Source organism: Balaenoptera borealis (genome assembly GCF_965194805.1).
Source record: "Balaenoptera borealis genome assembly, chromosome: 20".
Classification (NCBI taxonomy): Eukaryota; Metazoa; Chordata; class Mammalia; order Artiodactyla; family Balaenopteridae; genus Balaenoptera; species Balaenoptera borealis.
Genome location: NC_138879.1, coordinates 18,569,372 through 18,595,642, shown reverse-complemented (window position 1 = coordinate 18,595,642; position 26,271 = coordinate 18,569,372). Strand labels below are relative to the sequence as shown.

The 26,271-nt window shown below is 38.6% G+C and overlaps 1 protein-coding gene across 4 annotated transcripts in view; it reads right to left on the bottom strand.

The window, feature by feature from the left end:
* Nucleotides 1-5,837: 5,837 nt before the first annotated feature.
* CDK12 (cyclin dependent kinase 12) overlaps nt 5,838-26,271 on the bottom strand; it is a 48,002-nt gene continuing 27,568 nt past the window's right edge. For 2 of the 4 annotated variants that reach the window (XM_082373448.1, XM_082373449.1), the window contains exons 7-14: nt 25,799-25,855; nt 25,309-25,410; nt 19,817-19,894; nt 18,679-18,795; nt 18,033-18,164; nt 16,014-16,225; nt 14,689-15,141; nt 5,838-10,836 (exon numbers count right to left, since the gene is read on the bottom strand). In XM_082373448.1, coding sequence (XP_082229574.1) covers nt 10,124-10,836; nt 14,689-15,141; nt 16,014-16,225; nt 18,033-18,164; nt 18,679-18,795; nt 19,817-19,894; nt 25,309-25,410; nt 25,799-25,855 — 1,864 coding nt within the window. In that variant the 3' untranslated portion in view covers nt 5,838-10,123. Of the gene's footprint in view, nt 10,837-10,989; nt 11,186-14,688; nt 15,142-16,013; nt 16,226-18,032; nt 18,165-18,678; nt 18,796-19,816; nt 19,895-25,308; nt 25,411-25,798; nt 25,856-26,271 lie in introns of those variants that run through there. The other 2 variants (XM_082373450.1, XM_082373451.1) reach the window with 2 other exon arrangements.

Here is a 26,271-nt window from a genome sequence, read left to right as displayed (position 1 = left end):
CAGTTGTACAATTTGCATGTCATTGAAAGATTAATCTTTGAGGTAAAAATATATAAATCTTCTCAGTTTTTCTACTAATTTTTTTAACCTAACTTTCCCCCTCAATCTGTCCTTCCCCCCTCAAAATCTCACAGCCCTACCTTCCTTTCTTGAGGAAGCACAGGGCTGTCAGGAATTGATGCTCTTGGATTCTAGTCTTGGCTGACTGCCAGTAACTCACTGTGAGACTGTGGACAAGGCATTTCCCTTCCCTAAGCCTCAGTTTCTTGCTCTGTAAACTGAGAAGTTGAATTAGGTGGTCTCTAGTTCCCTTTCTAGCTCTGGCCATCTATGATTCTATCAGGAAGAAGACACAAGTGTCCTCCCATCAGGAAGTGAGATATTCCTGCCCTTCACACCTTTCTCTCAGGGCCACTGCATAAAGAAGCTCCCCTGTAGATGCCTGCCTTTCTCATGCTGGCTTAACTAAAGGGACAAACAAGTGAGTTCCAGTAGGAGGCCAAACTCCTCTTATTATGAAGAAAAGATGTTAAAAAGGTGATCTAATTCTAACCTTGAATCTTGAAAGCAGATAGGAGAAAAGGCAGGTATGGGGCAGGAAAGAGTATGATAAGCATGCCCCCCTAACACACTGAGCACACTCACCCTAGGGAACCCCGTATAACCAGTGACTGCTTAGCCAATACAACTGTGTGTGGATGGAAGAAGAAAGCAAGGACGTGTGTAAACACTTCAGGAGCATAGACGTAAATGTCCGATCAATGCATATACACTCACTCCTGTTCTCTCCTACTTAGGCCTATACGTGCCTTGTAAGAAGCTAGAGTGGGAGCGGACACCACATCCCAGTCTTCTCCCTCCCCAAAGTCAGAAAGGAAGAGACAGTGAGACAGGAGATACTTGGCTTCCTATAAATTGTTTTGTCCTTCCTCACAGCTGCAATCAGAAGCTAAGGGCTCCCGCAGGCCTTGTTCTGATCTGCTGCAGGCAATGGAGGGTTTTTGAAACCGAGAGGACTTGGCTGCGGCCCCGTTTCAGCTGCCATTGGGTCTGGCTAATGGGCTCATTCGGGAAGACCCCCGCCTGCTGCACTAAAGAGTCCCCTGCCGACCCCTTCCCCAGTCCCAACCCAATTAATAAATGGGGGCTCCCACTTTATGGCTCTGGGAGCAGGAACCAGAGATGCAAATGACCCCCAGGGAGGGAGAGAAAAAGGCCTTCCAAGAATCAAGCCAGAGAATTGTGCATCCACAGGCACATGCTGCCACAGGCTAGTCATATCCCATTTTCAAAGCATTAAAGGGGAAGAAACTGGCAAAAAAACTGTATTTTCTTTCCCAGATCCAGAATGGGATAGCATTCCTGAAGTCTGCGGGTACACCCCAGGAATAAACTCTCTTTCACCTGGTTCTCCAACCTGAAAAAGGCAGAGTGCAGGTGATCATCTGGGCACAGAGCATGTGCCCAACTATTTTCCAGAGGCTGTGCCTCCTCCTAGACTCTGCAATAATGCACATAGACATATTCCATCAATTGGTTAATAAAGTAAACACTTTCTACTTATTCAAAACAAAGCAGCTACCTCTTTCCAAGCTCTCATCACCATCAACAGCATAAATATGTCCTGGGGTTATCATCTTCAGCCTATCTTTTATTCCTCCCCTCACATCCAAACTATCATCAAGTCTTGCTAATTCTACTGCCCCCTCTCTTTCTTCTCCTTCCCCTTGTCCTACTCTAGTCCTGGCTCTTGGGGCCTTACATCTGGACGAGAACAATAATATCCTAGCAAGCTTTCCTGCTTCCATGACCTAGTATAGCTGCAAAAGTCCTGAACGTCATATTCATTTCATCATGCTCTGCTCTGTTACTGCTTACCAAATCAAATTCCTCATTCAGGCCAACAAGATTGCTCCTCCAACTTCATTTCCTAATATTCCTTTCCCGTACTACCCTGACTACTCCACTCATAGCCCTCTGCACAAAACACATAAGCTTTCCATAAGTTTTCTCCCTCTGATCACCTTCCTCTCTTCTGTTTCATGTCCTCTATCTTCATTACCTTCGAGGAATCTTTTCTGGTTAACTCCAGTTTTTCTGATTATTTCTTTGCTTTGGTTCCTTCTGTACTATGTTACTATTTTATTTTATAACCTGCATTAATGTACTGGCTTATAAATACCAATTTCCCTACTTCCCACCAGGTATAAGCCTCATCTCTCACTAGACCCAGAAGCTTCCTAAAGGTGGGACCCTCTCATAATCTTCCCCAGAAGTTGCCCTGTACTCAGGACATGATCCAGCTAATGATATTACTGCTCCCCATAGAAGCAGCCCTCGTGGTACAATTCGGGATATCATATCAAACAACTACAAGAAATACAATCTTATTCTCAATGTCAGTTTTCAGGCTGCCACCTACCCTTACCAACATTGAACATGACTTCAAAGTGTGTTGCAAAACAAAACAAAAACCTAAAAATAAAAAAAAAAAAATACAGTAACCGTAGGATTTTGTTTATCTTCTTAATTCATAGTATATATACTATTTTTTTTAAGACCCCCTTAGGATGAGAAGCCCCATTTTGTTCCCTATTCCTAAGATTAATCATATGTTCTCAGGTCATGACCTGATTTTCTAGAATGCAAATCAATCCCAGAGGCAATAGTAATCTTGTTTCCTACCAGCCTTGTCTCTAGCCTGCCTCTGACCCATCACATTTTTGGAAGGTCCCTAGGAATAGAGAAGTTATTCTTGAGTCTCTCTCAACTACTTAGCAAGTACTTCCTTAGATTAACCTCACTCTCAAATGTTGACTCCACTTCCTCTAGTTTAGCCCTGTGTGCTTAGACAGGAAAAAATGATCTGCCACCCCCCTTTATCTCCTACATATTGCTCTGGACAATAAGGATTTGCCTTTTATTCTTTCCATCCCTTGGCCTCAAGGTGCTTAATAATCCAGATAATAAAAGCAAAGGTACTATGGTGCCTGACACATAGTAGGTTCCAGACAATGTTAGTTCCCCAATCTTTCCCTTCTTCCTCCCAACACTTTCTCAACCTTTTTGGGTCTGTTTTTTCACTGGCTAACGATGGCACTGAACTAGACAAACTAATGTCCTTTTGTAGCTCTAACATTCTGCGACTCTAATCCACATATTCTGGTTTGTTTGCTCTTCTATGCATCATCCTCACTTGGATCTAAAATGAAGGGGAGAGGAATAATTAGCTTCCAGGTTGACCTAAAACATAGAAAACCACGTGCAGGAGAGTTTTAGAACTCCAAAAATACAAATAATTTTTAGCTTGATGCATCCATATCATTTCCTTCTTATTCCTGAAATACTCTCTTGAACTACATAGATAGCAGTGCTAAGCAAAATGTCCTTGATATAAATTATTTGCTTAATATAATCTAGCTTCCCTTGTGAAACTGTCTGCAGAGCATCCCCCAGCTTAAGGGTTCCAGGCTCATCCTCCAACTGTAAAGGTAACACTACTGTAATCAAGGGGACACTTTACTCTTTAATGGGGCTTCCTTGAAATGAATTGTGAACCTTTAAGGCAGTTATCCCCTTTCAGTACCCCAACGACAAATTTTCCTTCCATCCTTATATCTGTATCTCTTCTTTATAAGCAATGATACACTGTTTCTTTCTGCAGCCCCACCACCAGACTCCTCTGGTTCTCCCTTCTTTCCCTTATTTCCATCTCCTTCTCATATTGCTTCATTTTATATGAGACCTTTGGTCCCCTAACAGAAATTGCAAATACTGATACAAGGCCAAACCTAGAAGTTCCTGAATTTATAAAAGGGATCAGACTCCTAGGCTTTCTCTAGGTCTCTGAATTCAGCCTCCTTTCTCCAGGGCCGAAAGCATTCAAAATTGCATTAACCTTGGTAGGGAGGGCTATCTGTCTACAAGCTGATCCTCACCAAGGGTGTCCCTCATCAAACACAAGAGGAAGAAAGATCCTCTCCTTGAGACAACCCATCAGGCAGGCGCCTTCAACTAAAAACAAGATGCTCTCAAAGATCCCGGCTCTGCTTTTCACTTAGCTTTGCTACATTATAGCCTTTTTAAGGTCTCTCCATGTTGCCGGCCTCAGGGATGGTTTGGCTTGGATAAAATGTCCTTCATTCTTTTAGAACTATCAACATTATCTTCAGGTTACAACCATGCCAGAGCAAAACATCCCAAAATCCATCTATTTCCAGGTCCTAGGGAACATATGTCTAAATGAATTTACTTCACGGCTATACCCTCTCATTCCAGAGAAGTATGATGTGGCTGAGGGCTGCATATTGAGAAGGCTTGGCTAACAACTACCCACCTAGAGAGTATTAAAGAGTAACTGCGTATCAGCCTCTTTCTCTCAGCCTTGGACTAGTAATTCTTGAGATAGAGATATGAGAGCAACCCAGTTGTCCAGTGTTTCGGCAACCTAGTGATTAATCACCAGGGCATCAAAGCAACCCTCACCTGCTTTCTCAAGGATAGCAGGGCCCTCTTCTCCTCAAGCTTTACTTCCTATAGACACCATCTGCAACCGAGCTTCGAAATGTTATCAGCAAAAGCAACAGTCTCAGGATATGAGGGAAGAGAATGAAGAAGCGAAGGTTAACCAGTTAAAGAATCTCTTGTACCCCACACAACGTAAATTAAAAGCTCCTTTCATAGCTTTTAGCAATGAGAAAGTTATTTTGCTTTCTCCTTCACCTCTCACCCCATTAAGTTGAGGATCTGGAATAGACATTTGTCTCCTGAATTTCTTCTCACTACCCTTCAAAACTACTAAGCAGCAATAACTCTAAATACCCTGCAGGGTTAATCAATCAATCTCTCTGGCAGGACTAAAGCATGTGAGTTGGGTAGTGAGTTGGGAGAAGAGAGAAAAATAGGAAATGAAAGGAAGTGGGTGGACAGGAGATGGAGAGATAGCTGCACATGGTGAGGAGTGGTAGAGTACCACCAGTAATTCCTTTAGGTGTCATACCTCCCCCAACTGGCTTGGAGTATACTCTCACTTGAGAGTATTCCTAAGGCTATATAGGAACACTAGAAATGCCACACCTGGACAGTAAAATTAACCAAAGTGTCCAGGAATGCTCACCTTGCCTCTCAGGACAACCAGAAGACTCAGCAGTTCCATTTCTCCCTTGGAATGTTTGAATATTTACTCACTTGAGGAACTCCCCACTTCCATTCCACCTAGCCCTTCAGGATGACTAAGTTGTGAACAGAGAAGTAACTCAATACCAAAAAAAAAAAGTCAAGCTATTGGGCAGTCTTTAGTAACAATGTAAATCCCAGTTCAGCACAAAGAATATTAACTGTCAACTTCCTTGAGGCATTAACCTTACCACACAGTTAAGGATGCCTGTCTAGGAAAAGATAGTGCCCAAGAAATTTAGGTACTGAACAGTATGGTTTCTACTTAGAAATAGCCTTGAGTGTGATAGAGAAAAAAGTCCAGGTTAGTTAGGTCCTCAACTTTCAGGCCCAGAATTGAAGACAGCCATTGCTATGAAGTGGAAACAATATTCTCTACTAGGTTGAAGTTCACACTCCTAGTCATGAACTTGCAGTACATAAAGATCAAAAACGAATTCCTTTTCTCTGGAGGCTAACAAGAAACACAGGACTCCAGGAACTGGAACAATCTTGAGCTCTCCATTCTCCTTCTGGGTAAAGACATGACAGCCCACAGGCAAGGAAACATCTTACTTAAACTGTGGGGATTCAAAAACAAGCTGGCAACCCTCATCATCACGTTTTTGAACTGGATTTCTTCCTAATTTCCTTGTTCTGGTGTACCCCTTAACCTTGTATGATTGCTTACCCCACTCACAACTTCCTGATACCTGTCTCCCCTCTTCCTGTCTCCTGATGCTTTTTTTTTTTTTTTCTGTCCTCTGCCTACTTATGTCATAACTAGCAGGAATGTAGCACATATCACAAGGGAAAGTTTAGTCCCCAGTGTCCTAAACCATGAAAGGGAAGGGAAAGCAATCTTCTCCTCATGTGGAGACAGGAAAAGATTTTGGAAATAATAGGAATTTTACCCTTATAAATAACTTCGACTTACTTCCTGATTGGCAATGTATCAGGAAATCTCAACAGAACTAGCAACACTAATCCATCCCCATGCTGGCCCTACTCAAGGTAACATAGGAGCTGGCGTGAGGGTGAGGGATTCTGATTTAAGAGACTATTTTTTTGGGGGGGTCTAAACAGCTTCTTACCAACTTCTCTTGATGACAGTTGAGCTCAAACCCACTTACCTCTCCTTTCAGGAGGAGTCAGGGTACATGAAGCTCAACTCTTTTGATGGCCTGGCACCATCATTACTTTTGTGCAACTGTTTTTTACTTTAGAAAATCACATCTTATGATTTCCCCCAATTCTTTATTCTCTAGTTCCTAGTCTAGTGTTTTGAAGCACCTCTTCAAATCCTGAAAACTTTTTTTTTTTTTTTTTTTGGTAATTTATGAGTCTACAGAGATTCTGAGACAAAGAACCCCTAGGATAAAGTGGAGGAGAAATGCTCTTTATACATATAATTAGATCTGCTCAAAGGGTACAGATTAAGAAGTAAATGCAATGGAGCAAAAGTGGTATAGTAACAGGAAATATTTAATTTTCCAATCTCCACTTTCCATTTTTATAAACTGAAAGAAAAAATTTAATATATTACAAAATATCTATACATAGACAAGGTAAACCCGATGGGGGGCAAAAACAAGAGAGAGAAAGGAATACAGTGTCAGGAACCTAAATCAGGGAGAATGAGGTGGCAACTGACACTTTTCTGATGCAGCATTCTCTCTCAAAACCTGCTGGTAACCATTTTAGTACTGTAACTATATATGCATATTATACACACACACACACACACACACACACACACACACAGGTGGCTGGGTGATGTCTATGGCATAAGCTAACAGAAATCCTACTTACAATTCGTGCTAATTGCCCTGCTTTTAAACGTATAGATCTGATGTTTTCAAATCCTTATCGTTCCCATGGACAGTTGAAGGAAAAAACTAAAGAAACTGGGTCAAATTTGTTTTCAAAACATAAAAATGATCATGGTCGGGCTTCCCTGGCGGCGCAGTGGTTGGGAGTCTGCCTGCTAATGCAGGGGACGCGGGTTCTGGCCCTGGTCTGGGAGGATCCCACATGCCGCGGAGCAACTAGGCCCGTGAGCCACAACTACTGAGCCTGCGCGTCTGGAGCCTGTGCTCCGCAGCGAGAGAGACCGCGATGGTGAGAGGCCCGCGCACCGCGATGAAGAGTGGCCCCAGCTTGCCACAACTAGAGAAAGCCCTCGCACAGAAACGAAGACCCAACACAGCCAAAAATAAATAAATAAAAATTTAAAAAAAAAATGCAATTGATGTTAAAAAAAAAAAAATGATCATGGTCAAACCAGTTTTGCCTCTCATTCGTGAACAGAATCAGACTTATCTATTCAAAATAATGTATTTAATGGACAATATCTCCCATGGTTCAGTAATTAAAACCAAAACCACTTCTGAATATAATTAATTGGGTTTGTAATTTTCTAATAGCCAAGCAGAAATTCTGCCAAACCTGTACTTCCATCACGTTTATAGATAACAAAGCTGAAAAATTAGCAAATACCTTTTCTTCCTCCAGACAGATTACAGGTTGTTTCTTTGTCCCTCCGCCTTTAGAAATAGTCCAAAATTTTTTTTTTCTTTTTAAAGGTTAGACTCCCAAAATGGGGGTGGGGGTTGAGATGGGATCATACATACACACACACACACACACACACACACACACACACATACTCACCCCCTTCCCTAGTAGTAGGGATGGGGGAATGGAGACTTAAGTATATTATTTAGAGTATTTGGCATAATTAAAAATAAGGGGTGGAGAGGGAAAAACACTATTGATGACTGCTGATAACCAAAATACAATTAAAATATATAGAGAATTTTATTCATATTTGATGGGAAACCAATTTTTCTCACTGGATACTTTTGAAAGTATCCCAGGCTTAAGTTCTTTAATCAAAAATGGGAGAGCAGGGCTCAATGACTCTAATTCAAATATTTTAAAATACAAAGGCCCATGTCTGAGGACTAAGAAGTCAACAGACAAAAGGTTCAGATGAACTTTAATGCAATTTACCAATAGCATGTCAGTGAGCCTAGCAAATCTAATTGGACACACTGGTATAAAAAGCCATCAATGCCAAAATGGCTAGAAGGTTCTCTTTTTAATCAATGTTTGGCCCTGAGGGCAAGGCCAGACCAAAACCCAGAGAATAATAAAGAAATACACACACCGGATATCTGCCTATTTCAGTAACAGGGGAAAATAGTCTTCATGTAAGTATCAGAAGAGGGTTCTTCTTTCATTTCTTTTAAAGTTTTTTTTTTTTGTTCTTGTTTTTGTTTTATTTTTTAATTAACGCACCTCTCTCTTACAAGTAGTGTTTATTTTTTAATATAAGAACTTGGCATTGAAACATGAAACTTTACTTGAGGTCTGTAAACTATTCTCCAAGATGCTGAAACATATTTGCCTTTTCTTTGTAAAACGGGACTAACCTATGTTTCACAAAGGTCTAGGTCTGTGCAGATAATTTATTTAAACGTATATGTTTTAAAAACACATTATATGCTGGTACTCACACAAAACTGGAAGCCAGAATGAGAAACCTCCCAGGTTATCCCACCCTGAAAGCCTTTCCCTCTTCCATTTTCTGTTTATAATAAGGCAAAATTCTTGCCATGAAGTCATAATTTAACCCCTTTTACCAAAACCAAAATCAAACCTCTCTGGAGGAAAATCCCTAAAAGAATTGGCAGGATATACATGCTGAGATGTGTATATGTCAATACTGTTCTTTCTTATGGTCTGCTCTTTTAAAATTATTTTTTTAAAAAAAGGTCTCAGGTAGTGATACATCTTCAGAAAAATATCCACCCTCAACTAAGTTACATTTCCATGTATTTTCAGGATGTATTTTTTTCTCTTTGACAATATTACAATGCTCTGTTTCAAAGGTTTTTCTTGACATAAAAATATATGCGTAAACAGTATGTATGCTAACTGATCTTAGTAGCCCTCCATGTATGGAGGCATCATCTGCTACCCTAGCTCAGCAGCAATGTCCTAGGCTGGTTGCATCTACAAATCAACTTCACCATCAGAACGTGGTTTTAAAAAAACCAAAAAACATTTTAGAATTGAAGATTTACAGAGAACAATATAGGAGTTTGAATTTCCTTTCCTTTATTTCAAAAAAAGTAAAGAATTATCCCAGGTTTTTGGGCATCTCAACAATTAATTTTTTCCAAACAAATGCCTCAAAAAAGAGACAGAGAGAGCGAGTGAAAGAGAAACTATAAAGATGGGGTAAAAAAGGTAATAGATGGGGTAAAGTCTACCTACTTGCCCAAGAATGCCACTTTCTACAACCTGCTTCATGTGCAGGGAGAGACGGGGCATGTCTTTTCTCAAAGTGGAGCAAACTTTAAGGACGAGCAATTTATTTGGAAAAAAGGTATGTTCAAGATGCTCAATGGGGTAAAAAAAGAGTTCACTTGAAAGCAAAAATGTGAGATGGTGGAGAGGAAGGAAACATTTATTTAAATCAGCCAGTCACTCTGTTTCCCTTATAGCAAAAGCCTAAGAGCAGCTCAAATTTTGTGAACACTATTCTCTTAAAAAAACAAAAACAAAACAAAACACAAAACTTTAAAAACCTAAAGAGAGCTTCTCCTGAACCATCTCAAAATTGAAACTGTTTCCTTTTTCTTCTGCTCAAGTACAGGCAATGAACTAATTAAACATTTACTTTTCAATTTAATGACCCTCTCTGTATTCTCTACTTATATTTACTAGGTAGAGCTGAAGTAAATGTTCTGGCTATAGCCCATCCAGGGGGAACTGGTGCCAACATCACTATTTTATAAGTCGCTTGCTAGTAGCAAGTGAGCAAGAAATACAACAGACAGCTTTGCAGTAGCCAAATGCAGATGATTACCTCGCTCTGGCAAATGATTTCATTAACGTTTCAGAGGACTGGGTGGAAGGATGGATAGGGAAGGAATCTCAGGACTCTGAAGTCTCTGGGTTAGTAAGGAACTCCTCTCCCTCTTCCCCCTCTTGGAGGGACTCTTGTAGGCCCCCGATAGAGTTTTCCATAAGCAGAAGACTGAGCTGGGGCCCCCCAGTTAAGGCCTGCTCCTGAGCTGCTGGCCCCAGTGGTTCCTGGCCCCAGCTCCCCATAGTTTTGCAATTTGGTCTCTGCATGTACCACAGAGTTGCTGCTTCCCTCAGCCTTCAGGAATGGTTGCCCGACCACTGAGTGTAATGCTAAGGGGACCCTGGCAAAACGGAGGTCCTGGTCCCCTGGGAACTGCACTGACCCTGTGCCCTGGTAACTGCTAGACTCCCCAAGGTGGCTCACAGAGCCCGAGAAGGTCCTGTTCTTCACCAGGGTCTGGGCCAAGGATTCTGTCAAGGCTGGACCAGAGTGGCGTTCATCAGTGTCAGTGGCACTGAACCCTGTTTCAGGCCCATCATTGTTTCCATAAGTCCTGTTGGGATGGGGTCGGGTGGAGTAATCCATTGGTCTCAAGGCCTGGTGCTCATGTGGCAGGTGGCCAGGAGGCTCTGCTTCAGGCTGGGATAAAAGTTGCAGCAAGGCGGCTGTCACGGCTGGGTTCAACTCCTGGGGGGCGCTGGAAAGATCGCCTTCAACCAGAGGGGGTGGAGGTGGCGGCGGTGGAGGTCCGGGGGGCTCAGGGGGCCTCTTCTCTGGTGGAAGAATGTGAGGAGGACATGCTGTGGAAGGGTTACTTCTTTTAAACACCATCTTAAAAATCACATGTGACTATAAACACAAACACACACACACAGACACACACACACACACAGCCCAACATAAACAAATATCAATACAAGTAACCAAATATATATAAAGAATAAAACCTTGGGATCAGGAAATCGCAATTTATAAATAAAATCAAGTGATTAAAAGTAAAACAGTTGCATTCTGGATCTAACAGCTGGTGTAAAAAGATCAGATATTTCAAATGATTGTCCTGATTTTTGTCTGAGATTTCCTCCATTTCCTTCCTTAAGGAATTGTTCTAATATGTAGGTTGTTGGTAGCCTCCCCGCCCCTTTTTTGCTGTTGGATCAAAACATTAATGAAAATTAGAAAGAAGGAAGATGAGAGGGAACAATACAAATGCTGTGGTCACATATCTAGGACATAATCTTGCTGTACAATAGGAGACCTTGTATGGACTTAGCTAACACATTTTACAGAACGTTTGATGATATAAGGTTAACACATAAAACAGAACTAAAAGAATATACAGGAGAGGTGAAATAAAGTAAAAACCTTCCATTACCGTCATGTATAAATTATACACTTGCTTCTCCCAACTTGAGTCCCTTTTCCCCATAATCACATTCTGGAGAATAGGATATTAACCACCATACTGTCATTCAGTTTCCTTTGTTACAGTAATTATAAAAAATCACTATAGCAATGTCATGCAGAATGGGATGTTGATAAACATCTGTTTATCTTGGAGACAGTGACAAGAAACGAGTATTTAGAAATGTATTGAACTAATACTACACTCTGTCTTTCCAAAGATCTTACTAGAACCACTCCCTAAAGTTTTTGTCACCCACTGCTGGATTACTTTGCCTAACCATGGCAATCATTGTCTGATAACTCCTGCCAAGGCAAGAGACTAGAAATGTACAACAGCGTGAGTTTGAGGACACACAAAACCAAGTACAATCAGAACTGTGACTTTAGAGAGTTGGGAGTCATCCTGCTGAAGAAAAGACTTAAAGTTTTGGGATATCTTCCAAATGATCGATTTTTCTGTTCCCTATGGAAGCATATTTTTAAATGTCCATATAATCAATTCTTTATTATTATCTGAGATAGTGATATAAAGTCATTACTCAGGCAAGCCAAAAGTAGTTTTTATAGTTATCATTAGGTATTTTGGTTGTATATTTACCACAATTATATTTTGCAAAAACAATCAGGAAAGTAAGCATGCCCTTAGCGTGCAGATGAAAGTACTCTGAAAACACTACGAAACTGTTGAGCAGTAGGAGGATAAGGTCGGTGTGTAACATGCAAGTAGGGTGACCAAGAGTCCCAATGTGCCTGGGACTGAGGGGGTTCCCAGGTTGCTAACTTTCAGTTTTAAAACCAGGACAGTACAGGGACAAGGTGGTCATCCTATATACAATACGCACCCAAGTTACTTGTTAACAGACTGGCTGGTTGACTAAGGTGGTAGAGAAAACTGAATTAAAGGACAAAAAAATTAGCTATAGAAAAAACTCACAACTTGAAAAGTAGACATCCAGAAAAAGGAGAGCTAACTGGACTACAAACATCTATAGATTTCAGAGCTTTTTGCCGTGAACACTACATATCTCACTACATAAGAACATCAATCACAGTACCAGTTATTTTTTAAAGTATTTTTGGTCTGTATATGAAATGGAACACCAGTTTTTTTGTTTTTTTGTTTGTTTGTTTTTTTAATACTAAGGGCAAACAACTTTTAAAATGCCTAACTGTAAAAATGGACAAAGCTACACTTATTTTCTTCCATCTATACTACTTTTCATATTTGCCTTTTATGTAAATAGCCTAGTTGTGTTTCAACAGAACTAATTCTTGAGCTCACATTCTTTCACATGTATGAGAGGATGAAAACTATTTCAAAATAGCAAAGGCAGATGGATTGTAAAGAACTATTAAAGGTTAATAAAACGTCTTAAGAGAATTAAAAATAAAGATCACATTAAAAAAACATACTGTTGTAAGATTCAAAATATTAACAATATTGCCAATCCTTAACAGCCTGTACCAATGGCGGGAGGGATTAATGAAATACACAAATAACTTAAAACTTCATTTTACTCATTAGATTTCAACCAAAACCCTTTCCCAACGAGTACAGAATAGCTAAACAGTAGCCAAAGTGATAGATTTTTACCTTCTCTGGCTAACTCAGTCTGCCCTCTGGTGGAAGTGCTAATGAACACTAAAATGGCCAAATGAGAGGTAGCAGGGGAGAAACAAGAACACACAGACATCGGAGAGACACCAATGGGATAATCCAAAAGTGACTGTAATCATTAGGAATGGCATTTCTACTCTCCTCTGAAAAGTAAATCCAACAATTTCTGGCCATGAGCCAGGCCTTAATTTTAGTTCAATTTCACCATTTGGCTGATAGCTTGTTGACTCAATTACTGGGTGAATTTCTTTCAAACACTATGCCATTGAACTTGAACAACTTCTTTCAGATATTTTGATTGTAGCTGAATTTTTTTTTTTGGTTGGGGGGTGGGTGGTGGTGCAAGGGAGGAGGGTATGAGAGATGAGACAAAAAGGCCTACTTTAATTCTAGATTTGCTTTCTCTGTTATTCCACGTCCTGGAGTCTCTTAAAAACAATTGGAACTGTTATGGCATAATAGCAAAGTGAACTACGAAACACATTAAAAAGAAACACATTAAGAAGGTACAGGAATTCTAGTTCTGCCTATGATTCCAGCAGTGGGACCATAGGCAGGCTTACTTAAACTCCCTGGATTGCAGTTTCCCTACCTATAAAGTAAGGGGGTAATTTTATTTATGTTACCTTCTGTTTTTTTTTTTAACTTTACATATGATAAATAGTTTATATATTTGACCTTGTACTAGTGGAAATAAGGCATATATTCTCCATACCAACCCATATGAAATGTGAGTACAACAGCCTAAAAGTTGAAGGTTAGTGTACCCCATCAGACCTTGTACATCTTCTCATTCCCCAATTCATGGGGTCTTCATGGACAGCAAAAATTTCCAAGGAGTTGGAATCACTTTCAGATAAGTAAAGATTTTGCAAGACTGTGAATCAGAATTCATTAGAAAATTTAAACTGCTTTTCCCTCTAATAAATTGTATGCTGTGGTCATGTGAGATCAAGGTATACATATTTCCTTTTATCAGATTTTTTTTTTTTTTTTAAATATAATGCTCAATTCCTAATCTGGGGTCCATTTAGTTACCTATTTCAGGAACACAGATTTAAAGGAATCATTTTTATATGCTATTTTTTGGAAAGGAAATGTACTTTGTTAATTATCTACTTAGAAATCTCAAACTATTCTTCAGGAGATTAACAATGATATCTTATTAGGGCTTTCTTGACTGTATGTTTCTGGCGAGACTCTGGTATCTAGCATCCACTATACTAGAGTACAATTGACTATTTGTACAATCTGATTAATGGTTTGTTTGGAAGGCAGATTTTCAAGTGCCAATACTAGTTGGCCACCACACACACAGTGGTTCAAGATGCATCACTAGCTACAGCTGTGGTTTCCTTGTGTGAGAACACAGGGACTTTACTTACCTACTCCCTAGGAAATGGAAAGATGGAAAAACAATCAGTATATGAAAGGTGCTTTAAGAAGCTTTGAGACTTAAATAAAAGAAGCTGGGTAAGAAATACATCACTTGGTGCTATGTTCTCCTGTAGACTAGGTGACAGAAAGACTGAAACCGAGGCCACTGATGTGAAAAAGAAAATGTTAGAGATTTTTAAGAGGATCAACAGCACCTGAGCTCAATGAGATTCATGACCGGTCTGTTTACCTGCTGCCTCCTCCTGTGGCATTGTGGGAGTTCTTCGGGGCCCCTGTGGCCCACTGTTCTTGTCACTGTTGTTTTCCTCCAGGTTGCCTGCTGGCTCCTGGGTTTTCATTAGTTGACTCAAGAGAACTGCCAACATATTCTGCATGTCAGCTGGTGTGCTTGAAGCTTCAGGGGTTGTCTGTTCTGCTGAAGGTTGGACCACTGGGGCAGGGGGTGCCTCCTTCAAAGATTCCTCTGGGGCCGTGGGCTCTGAGTCCTGCTGTTGGGGAGTGGCTTCTGTTAGGGCACTGATGGATTGGTTCAGGGCCTCCAGCTGCTGCTGTATCTCTGGATTGGAGTGGATGTTAAGCAGCTGCGCCATTTGAGGAATACTCAGGTCGGTTTGGCTCTGCAGCAGGTTCAATAACACTGCCAATTCACTTTGATTCAACTGCTGTGTGATGTCACCGAGGCCTGTGGAGAGACAGTGGAGCCAATATAAGAGGATGAGGCAAGGCAAGGACCTTTGCCTTCTTCAACTGGCAATAGCAACTTACAATGTCCAATGAATGAAGTTTCATTTTGAATGTCTCATTTTTCATGCCTCCAACTGTCATGACACATTTGTTATTCTTTATATTTTCACTTAAAAATACAGGGACTAATTAAAACATCTCTGTATTGTGAGTAAAAGTGACTTCATTTTATCTATATTCTTCAAGGTCAGTGATTTTCAACCCTTACTGTACATCAGAATAGGAGAGGTTTTTTTGTTTGTTTGGTTTTTGTTTTTTTAATATCTTTATTATGAGTATAATTGCTTTACAATGAGAATAGGAGAGATTTTAAAATTCAGAAGCCTCAGGTCCCATCCCTAGAGACCTGGCAATTGTTTGCAGGTGTTTACATTTAAAGCTTTTTAGATGATTCTAATATGCAGCCAGCACTGAAAACCACTGTTTTAAGTGGACAAGGAAGGAAAAATGAGCCAAGGAAGGAATAGCTGTAGTTCAGAAAAAATGGTTGCACCACAGGAGAGCTACCTTGTTGTTTATAATAATTCATTATTACACAGTTTTTGATATATTTAGATCAAATAACAGTCTACAGAACTAACTACATTTAGCAATTGTGACTTAACATGATTAAATTCTAAGAAGGTCTTAACAAATCTAACATAAACAGGGCTCCAGTTATGTTAGGGAGCCATGGGTAAACTAATCTTAAATTAAAACACACACACACACACACACACACACACACACACACACACACACCCTTGCACTTGACCTTCAAAATCTGCCACGTGCTTAGTAAAAGCACAACGGCTCTATCCCAGCACTGACCTATTGCATCCCCAGCCCCAGGCTCCACCTTGCCAGGAGTAGGCTGAGGTGGTGCTGGGCTGCTGTTCTTCACAGGCTCAGCACTTGTCCCTGAGATAGTTTCTTTTCGAGAGGCTTTGGGTGGAGGTGGCTCTTCTACCAAAACACCGCTTTGTCGCTGCCGTCGCCGTTTCTTACTCCATAATTCATGGCAATCCTGCCAGTGGGGGAGGCTGGAAAAAGACAAAAGAAATGTGTGTGGGAATGCAGTAGTGAGTGAATGGAGGAACAAGAGATTAAAATGGGAAGGCAGGGGCTTCCCTGGTGGCGCAGTGGTTAAGAATCCGCCTGCCAATGCAGGGGACACGCTGGGTTCGATCCCTGGTCCGGGAAGATTCCACATGCCGCGAAGCAACTAAGCCCATGTGACACAACTACTGAGCCTGCGCTGTAGAACCCGCAAGCCACAACTACTGAAGTCCGTGCACCTAGAGCCCGTGCTCCGCAACAAGAGGAGCCACCACAATGAGCAGCCCACACACCGCAACAAAGAGTAGCCCCCGCTCCCTGCAACTAAAGAAAGCCCGCGCGCAGCAATGAAGACCCAACGCAGCCAAAAATAAATTAATAAATTTTTAAAAATAAATAAAATAAAATAAAATGGGAAGGCAAAGAGCAAGGGGAAATAGAAAGGATAAGGAAAATATAAAAATAACCAGAAAAGTTAGTAAACAGAGAGTAGCAGTGTAAATAGAATCATGGCATATGGTAGTCTGAGAAACTAAAAATCCAAAAGCCCAAAGAATTTCTTTCTACAGTGAGAAATGAAGATCTTGCTAATACCAGAGACACACTTGCTATATAAATGCCCATATTCCAGTCAAACAGTTAAGTTTTATAACTGTTCTTGCTTGGCATAACAAAAATAAAGGAGACCTTTACTGGTCAAGTTTCAGTTGGGAATAAATAGAACAGAGGTGACTGCCTTGTTAATATCTACAAAAAGTCCAGGCAAGGTGGTAATTTAAATCTTGGAACCACAAGAGCATATCATGATTAAATCACCTCTGTGTAAAATCAATTTATGTATTACTTGGTCTGTAAGGACCAAAAAACTGGTTCTTTCTTCTTTCTGCCCACTGAATTTCATGACTGGATATTTTCATTTGTGAGGTTTATTAGTATATTTTAATATATTTCCAGACTTTCCTATACTCAATAAATTCCAGTAAGTCAAACCTTACCACAATAAAGATTATCATAGCCAAAATTTCTCTATAACAAGTTTCCAATTTTTACTAAAAAGCTTACATATTTCAATCACATTCAATGTATCAAAATTCAAACACAATAAATGAATTCGAACATTTCTTTGGATTATCAGATTTGTAGATATTACCTGTTTGTGTACTAACATCTCATACATTTAAGATACACAGTACTTCTATAAGAAAGAAATGCCCAAAAACTCTGACATGAAAGCTATAATGCTGTCAGTGAGAGTCAAAGATTTTTATCTATCAGAATGTGAGATGTGAGTGTAGAACCTCTGAGGATCTCATACAATACAGGAAATTAATAAGATTCTGATGGAAGAAAGACACATTCATAGACCATATTTTCTATATCAAAATTCAGGACATATGGCTTGATAGTGAGACAAACTATTTAAAATTAGAACTGTCCTTGCACGTGTGGGATAACATGGTCACCGCAGACATAGGGAATTAAGAAAGATGAAATGGTTAACAGCAAAAATTAGAAGGAATACTTTCAAAGAGATTATATAGAGCAATATGCTGGGGATCCAGGGACAAAAGAAGATAGCATGAGTCCAGTTAGAACAAATATCATATCTAAATCTATTCTTTAAGAAAAAAACATAAAGCAATAAACTTCTTATCAACCATAATACTCAAGGACACCTCTTTATTTGGTTGGCCACTGCAGTTCCTTTTTCAAAAAACCTATTATCTTGAGTTTCTCATCTCCTGAAGCCTCGGGAAGGTTTAGGGTCACTACATGGTCACCAGCACTTACTCTGGAGGATCCATTTTGCTGAGCTCGACATCTTTAAGGAAGTCACTCTGTAGGGTCTGTTCAGCTGTACAACGTTTGCTAGGATCTAACGTCAGCATGTGGTCCAGTAAATCAAGTGCTGCTGAAGGAATGCTGTGAAAAGGAAGAGAGAAAGAATGAGTTCACAATGACCCCACAGTTCTTAAACCGATAACCTTATGTCAAAGGTCTCTGAATTTCCAGCTCCATGTAAAACTATGGGAAGGGAGTTGGAACCTGGCTAAACAAGCAAGCAGATTTACTCCCACAATGGATTCAAGAAATGCAATAGTAATACAGGTAGAAAACATGAAGCCAGCAGTTTCATTCTCTTTTTGTTTTAGGAAGATCAAAAGGACTATGAGAAAACTTATATATCATTCAAAATAAAATGGTTTTCTATCAGCTAAAGCCTCCATATGAGAAAATTACAAAAGGGCTATGATAAAACTCATACTGCTCAAAAATAAAATGTTTTCCTATGGTGTGTTTTCATAATAAATTGGGACAGCACTAACTCCCTAGGAAAAAGTCACTCCCTAGGAAAAAGCACTAACTCACTAGGAAAAAGTCAAGTCCAAACAACAGCCAAACACGGAAACTAGATGTACATATCTGTCAAACTCACAAAGAGAATTCTTCTCGTAGGCGCCTTCTATATTGCTTCTTCGGTTTCATTGTATTGAAGTAGGGCAGCTTGATAACATCAGGCCACACAGCTGGACAAGGGCTACCACAGAGTCGACTGAAAACAAAGCAAAAAGCAAGAACAAGGAAGTGAGTGAGTCAGCACCATAAATTCTGGAGATTCTAGAAGCAGAAATTATTACCTCCTCAGGTCTGGGGGATCTTGGCTTATTAAGTTAAAAGGCATGCAGAGAGGTTAAACCTGACCACACTGCTTTAAGGACAGAAGGAACAGGACAGAAAGACTGGTTACACGATGGTGAAGAGAAAATACTGGCACAATAGCCCAAAATGATCCACAGATTTGGTTTTGTAAAACATGTTCTTAATCCTCCACATAGGTTTCAACTACCAATTTTGTTCTGTTCAGTTAGTATTAATTTCAAAGAGCTGAGCTGGTCCTATAATGTCCCTCAAAGGGAAAACTAGCAGAAGAGAGCCTAAGACTGGAATTTTGATGGAAAACTGAATTTACTGCATAACACATGAGTTACACACCACCTTTAAAAAAAAGTCTACATTAGCCTGTCGTATTCTTCCCCTTAATCTTACTGAAGAGAAATAAAACAAAAAACAAAACTCAAATTCCATCCCAACCCCAGACTTTCCCAAAATCCTCTATTACAGGCTCCCTTTTATAATTATCTGTTTACCTGATGCATCACTTACTAAACTCTGAGTTCTTTGAAGGCAGGGACCTATCTTATTTATCTCTGAATCCTAAAGTTTAACAGAGATAGGAATTTGTTATAGAACAGGCTCAACGAATGTTTGCTGGATAAAGTTGATCTTAATCTAACCTAAGTAAGAATGGAACAGCTATCCTGAAAACAGCATGCTTTTATATGAAGAACTAATAAAAAAAAAATGCAAAGAAAGACCTAAGAAATAGATGGAATACAACTTCTTTCCATATACAACCCATGACAAAATATATGGTAAACCTGACTGAGTGAAGAGAAACTTACGTAGACATAAGGAGCATGAACTCACTTAGTAGAATGACTGAAAAGTGTTAGAAATTAGAGGATGAGATTACCTATCACCCCTGGGCACTCAGAGCACATGCACAGCTGTACCTGATCAGTTCTAGCTGAGCCAGTTCCAGATTGGCTTGAAAAATTGGCTTCTTTGTGAACAGTTCCCCAAGGATGCATCTAGAAAGAATAAAATTGAGAGGTCAGAAGAGAAATCCCTGGAGCCTATTTAAAGTGTGTCTCAATAAACTTTTATACTATATCAGACTGTATCTGATATACTAAATAAGCCCAAAACTCAGGGTCTGAGTTTCATAAAAGAAAATATTTCTTGCAGTGAAAATAGTACAAAGGATTTAGATTTGCTGGTAGATCAAACTTTTGCCACCTATAAAGGACAGTCTATAAGCAGAAAAAAGGAGTCAAGAAGCCTTTTCTATCAATTCCACTGTAAATTTAGGAAATAACTAAACACTAAAAAACACACACTTCAATTTTACAAAGATGCTCAGCAGTTTCAATAAAAAGAATATTAGCCTTTTTCATTCATCTGCTCTGCAGAATGTACACTATGTACATGTACAGCCCTCTTGGCACTGTATTTGTAAAGAAAAGTTTATTGTCATCAGTCAGGATCAGTTTCAATAGGACTTTCAAACATATTATGCTTAAACACTTTTACCATTTTGAAAAGGCCTTTCAAAACTATATTGACATATTTACACAGTCTCCAAGTATCTCTCCACAAATTACTTATTAATTACAAAAGGAAAACTGCTAATTTAGTGTGGAAAAAAGACAACACCTTAACCAAGTGACCAAAATTAACATCATCAGTAAGAGGCAAACAGGGTTCATGTAAATACAAATGTAATACCTTAAAAAAAAAACACTTATGAAGTAAAAAAGAATGAAATTCTGCCATTTGCAACAACATGGATGGACCTAGAGGGTATTATGCTTAGTGAAATAAGTCAGATAGAGAAAGACAAATACTGTATATTATCATTAATATGTAGAATCTAAAAAATAAAACAAATGAATGAATATAACAAAACAGAAATAGACTCACAGATAGAGGGAAAAAACTAGTGGTTACCAGTGGGGAGAGGGACTTGGAGAAGGGCAAGATAGGGGTAGGGGATTAAGAGCTACAAACTACTATGTATAAAACAAGTAAGCTACAAAGATACATTGTACATGTAGTACAGGGAATATAGTCAATACTTTATAGTAACTTTAAATGAAACATAATGTACAAAAATTCTGAATCCCTATGTTGTACACCTGAAACTAATATTATAAATCAACTAAACTTAAAAAAGAACACTTATGGAATATTCCAGCCAAAATCAAAACCAAAAAAAGGCTAAGGAACTGTTCCAGATTAAAGAATGAAAACTAAATGTAGTATATGATAATGGACTGGATCCTCTATCAGGTGAAGTGTTGTTTCCAGGATATTATGAGGGTACCGACAAAATCAGAGTATGGAATGTAGGTTAAAGTACTCTATTAAATACATTGTATCAATGTTAAATTCCCTGAATTTGATAATTATACTGTGATTATAAGAGAATATCTTTGTTCTTAGGAAATGTACATTAAATATTAAGAGGGAAAGGAGCATGATACATAGAACTACTTTCAAATAGTTCTGGAAAAACATATATGGTATACATATATAAACGCACATTTTATTCTATGTATATATTGTACGTTGTATTATATATAAGTACATATGTATAATACATATACATACCACATAATATATACATATGTGAATATAAAAGGAAATGTGGCAAGATGTTAAAAATTAGTGAATCTAACACAAATGATCTCAAAATAATTAATGCTGAGTAAAAGATGCCATAGGGAAAAAAGAGCATATATAGTATGATTCTGTTTACATAAAATTCTAGAAATGGAAATCAATCTAAAGTGATAGAGAGCAGAACAGTGGTTGCCTGGGAATGGGATGGTATGGACACTAAAGAGGGACTACAAAGGAGCACATGGAAAATTTTGGAGGTGACCTTGGTGACGGTTTCACTGGTGTATATAAATAATATATCAATACTTAAATTATATACTTTGAATATATGCAGTTTATTGTAAATCTCAATTGAAAGGTTAAAAAAAATCAGTGAACCTGGATAAAGGTTATACTAAAGTTCTTTGTACTATTCTAGCATCTTTTCTGTACATTTAAAATTATTTCAAAATAAATTTAAAACATGAAAAAAATTACACGAATACTCTATACTTTTTTGTATGCCTGAAATATTATTTTTTCAAAAAGTGGGGAAGAAAAAAGTGAACAATGAATCTCTTCTAACCTGTGCTCTGAAATGAGATTAATTTACAAATATTCCCCAAACCAATGTTTTCAGTCAGCCCTCCGTATCCATAGGTTCCTATCCATAGATTTAACCAACCATGGACTGAAAATATTTAGAAAAAAAATTCCAGAAAGTTCCAAAAAGCAAAACTTAAATTTGCCACACTGGCAACTATTTACACAGCATTTACATTGTATTTACAACTATTTATGCAGCATTTACATTGTATTAGGTATTATAAGTAATCAGAGATGACTGAAAGTATACTGGAGGATATGTGGGAGGGTGTGTGTAGGTTATATGCAAACACTACACCATTTAATATAACAGACTTGAGCATCCCCGCGTTTTGGATGCAGGGGGTCCCGGAACCAATCCTCCTGTGGATACAGAGGGACAACTGTATATAGTTTAACTTTGAAATTCTTTAGCTTGACAAAATTTGAGAAAGCAAACAAACCCAGCTTTTAAAGTTATTAGCACCTTTCTTTTAGCATTTGTTAACCTCAAATTCTTATTTCCAATATTCTCACAAACCTTATCCAAAGAAAGAAAAGCATAAGTAAAATTTAATTCTGTTTCTAATATTAACAGCCAAATCAAATTCCAAATACAGTGTTATCACAACATGTAGAATAAAACGCAGAAAGAACAAACCCTGATGAGTTTTCAGACTCTAGGTATAATGTGTTGTACTAGTCTTTCTGGTTTCTCCCCTGATTTTCAAACTGAACTGCTCCATCAATTAATTCTGTCAAGAACATCCCACAAAAATATCTTCAGAGAGACTACCATGGATCACCAAAGCAGTAAGTGCACATCAAAAGTCAAGCAAAATCTCAATTCAATGAGTCACTGAGCTTTAAAGAAAGTATAATTTTCTATAATTTTAATTTCCAATTGTGTTTTGTTTTATTTCAGTTTCCAGTCCTTTGGTGGAGAAGACATCATTATGTAATCAACACTTTGCTACTGCACTGATGTAGCAGGTTGCACAGAAATAGCACCAACAGAGCTATGAACTTTCCCTGTGCATCTTAATGGGGCATTAACTTTAGAGCCTGGTTGTGACAATTTAAATGCTAATACTGTTAGAGCAAATAGTCCAGAACACAAACACGCCCAGCTTGGTCAGTAAAATTTAACTAAAGCTTCATTTGAATTGGGTAGGTTACTACAGAAATCATGCTCTTTCTCCATCACCCTTTTGAATTTTGAAATAAAAGCCCTATACTGCTCCTTTTAAAGAATGACGTTAACAGAGGAGAGAAAGAATGGAAAAAAGTGATATGCTCCACTGGGAAGTATGTGTGTCAGAATCCTAAAGTATGGAGGTCAAGGTCAGTGTGCATGCATAAATCATACAGTGTAAGAAACAATTAACTAGGGGACTTCCCTGGTGGCGCAGTGGTTAAGAATCCGCCTGCCAATGCAGCGGACACGGGTTCGAGCCCTGGTCCGGGAAGATCCCACATGCCGCGGAGTCACTAAGCCCATGTGCCACAACTACTAAGCCTGCGCTCTAGAGACCGCAATCCACAACTACTGAAGCCCACGTGCCTAGACCCCATGCTCCACAAGAGAAGCCACCGCAGTGAGAAGCCTGCGCACGGCAACAAAGAGTAGCCCCTGCTTGCCTCAACTAGAGAAAGGCCGCGTGCAGCAACAAAGACCCAACGCAGCCAAAAATAAATTAATTAAATTAATTTATATATTAAAAAAAATGAAACAACTAACACAGCCCATTTAAAATGTCTATGCCCCTAACATACAAATTGTGGCCTCTAAGTATCGTTTTGTACTAAAAGGAACTAAGACTCCTTAGAGAAATGGCCAATTCCAGGTCTGTGGCAGGAAATGAACAGGATGAGCCTAGAACCAGAAAACAGTGAAGGCTATCAAAGACTAATATGGTTGAGTCAAAAGGTCCCAAGAATTAACCTGCATAAACTCCCACTGACCAAAGACTGGACAGTTTGAAGAGGAATAAGGATGATAACTACAATGAATTAAAACATGTCAAATTTGTTTAAATCCATGAGTTCATAATGAAACTAAAAAACAAATCCCAAATAACTTCTCTTTGGTCATCTTTGGAGGATAATAGTAAGCCACCTCATTATTTTGAAAACTGGTAAATAAAATGAAAGAATTCAACCTTTAGTTAAACCTTTTCAACTTTTTTTTTTTGGCTGTGCCATGAAGCTTGTGGAATCTTAGTTCCCCTTCCAGGGATCAAACCCAGGCCCTCAGAAGTGAAAGCATGGAGTCCTAACCACTGCACCACCAGGGAACTCCCTAATTAAACCTTTTCTGCATCATTTGTACCCAAAGTTAGCCAAATAGATAAACTATCTTTATTTCAAGAAAGAATAAAATGATTAGAATATCGTATCACAAAACAACCACAAATGGATTGATGGATGTGGATCATTAATAGCTAATAACATTTCAAAAAGAGACAACTACGTATTATGTAAAGTGGTGTGTGTATGTGTAAATCTGCTCCGATAGGGATGAATATTTTATTAGACATTGTTTAGAACTGCTTGTATAAGAGGATAATAAAAAGTAGACTAATTTATAATGGATTTTTTAATTGTTTTTAAGTTCTCTACAGATAATGTATCCAGTTATTGCCTGTACTATGGGCAGAGGCTCCCACTGCTTCCTACCCCCAACTTTGATGCACAAGTGCCTATGTAATCTGTCAGAAGTACTCAAAACCACCTGTAAAATAGTTTCAGGGTCAGTGGGTGTTGGGAATCAAACCTGAATTCACCTACAATTTACAGGAAATAAAAAAAATAGAGAACCATGCTAAAAGATCACCATGAGAATGCAACCAGCAAAGTCCAGATTATGGGAAATTCTGTAGGACAAATGACCTAGTTTCTTCTAAAAAAATTATAAGAGGGGAGAAAAAAAACCTAAGAGAGATGGAGGGGGAGTCTATAATTAAAAGACTTGAGATAATCAATTACAATCTATGAGCCTTATTTGAATGTATTTGGATCCAAATTCAAAGTAAGCTTAAAAAAAAAAAAAAGAAAATTGGGGAAATGTTAAAAAAAAAAAATGTGTCTGATATTAAGAAATATTCAACAGATTTCTTTGAAATCTGGCTAAAAGTTGATCCCCATCCTTTTGAACTTAAAGAAAAGCGGCAAAAAGCCAATGTAGAGATAAAACAGGATACAAATTCAACAGTATGTGAGTTACAAACAAAAGAAAAGGTGAAAAAAGCCTTACCCACAGCTCCAAACATCTATCGCTGGCGTATAACGCTCCTCTCCCAGCAGAAGTTCTGGAGGTCGGTACCACAGAGTAATGACTTTGTTTGTATAAGGGCGGCTGAAATGTAAAACATAACCATGACATAAATTTACAATGGTTACAACGGTTTCTGATGAAAAATACTTGTACAATTAAATGCAAATTAAAATAGCTGCCAACTGGAGACAGGATCATCAAAACAGCTCCATAGCAACCCTAAGAGTTCAAAAGTAAACTGGACAGAAGGGGATGAAGAAATAACTTCCATTCCAATTTGAGTTGATTTATTTCAGTCTAAGGCAGATTCAAGAATTTAGATAGAATTTACTGTCTAAAATCTAGGTGGTAACACATTTAGAAAATTAGGGAACTCTGAGAGTTATTGCAATTTGCAGAATACTAGCATATCCAAGAATGAAAAAGATTCTTTCCTATTTCCCACATGTAATTTTGTTGAATGACTCACCTCTCTTCAGAATTATAGAGCCGAGCAAGTCCAAAATCTGCTAGTTTGATTTGCCCACTGTAAAACAAAAATTAATTATTTTCATAAGTAACAACAGCAGCCTCCAAATTACACCTAAAAAGTCAAGTGCTAATTTAGGAGTTAAAGGAATTACAAAAATGAATTTTTAACCTCTGCTCTTTTAGTTCTACTCTTAATGATCACTCTGCCAGATTAAGCCTCTTTTGACGACTCCACTATACAAAGCCTTAGGGAGTTTTTTTTTTGCACTACTACTGTATTTTTGGATTTGACTCCTTAACTAAATATTTCTTTTATTTCTTGGCAAACAACAGTGGCTAGAACCTGCTAGATTAAATACCTACTGTTGGGGAAAAAAGGAACAGGCTGTTTTAGATTAAGAGAGATTTAAGAGGCCTAACAACCAAATCCAATTCATAATCCTTGACTGATTCTGGTTTGAATAAACTAGC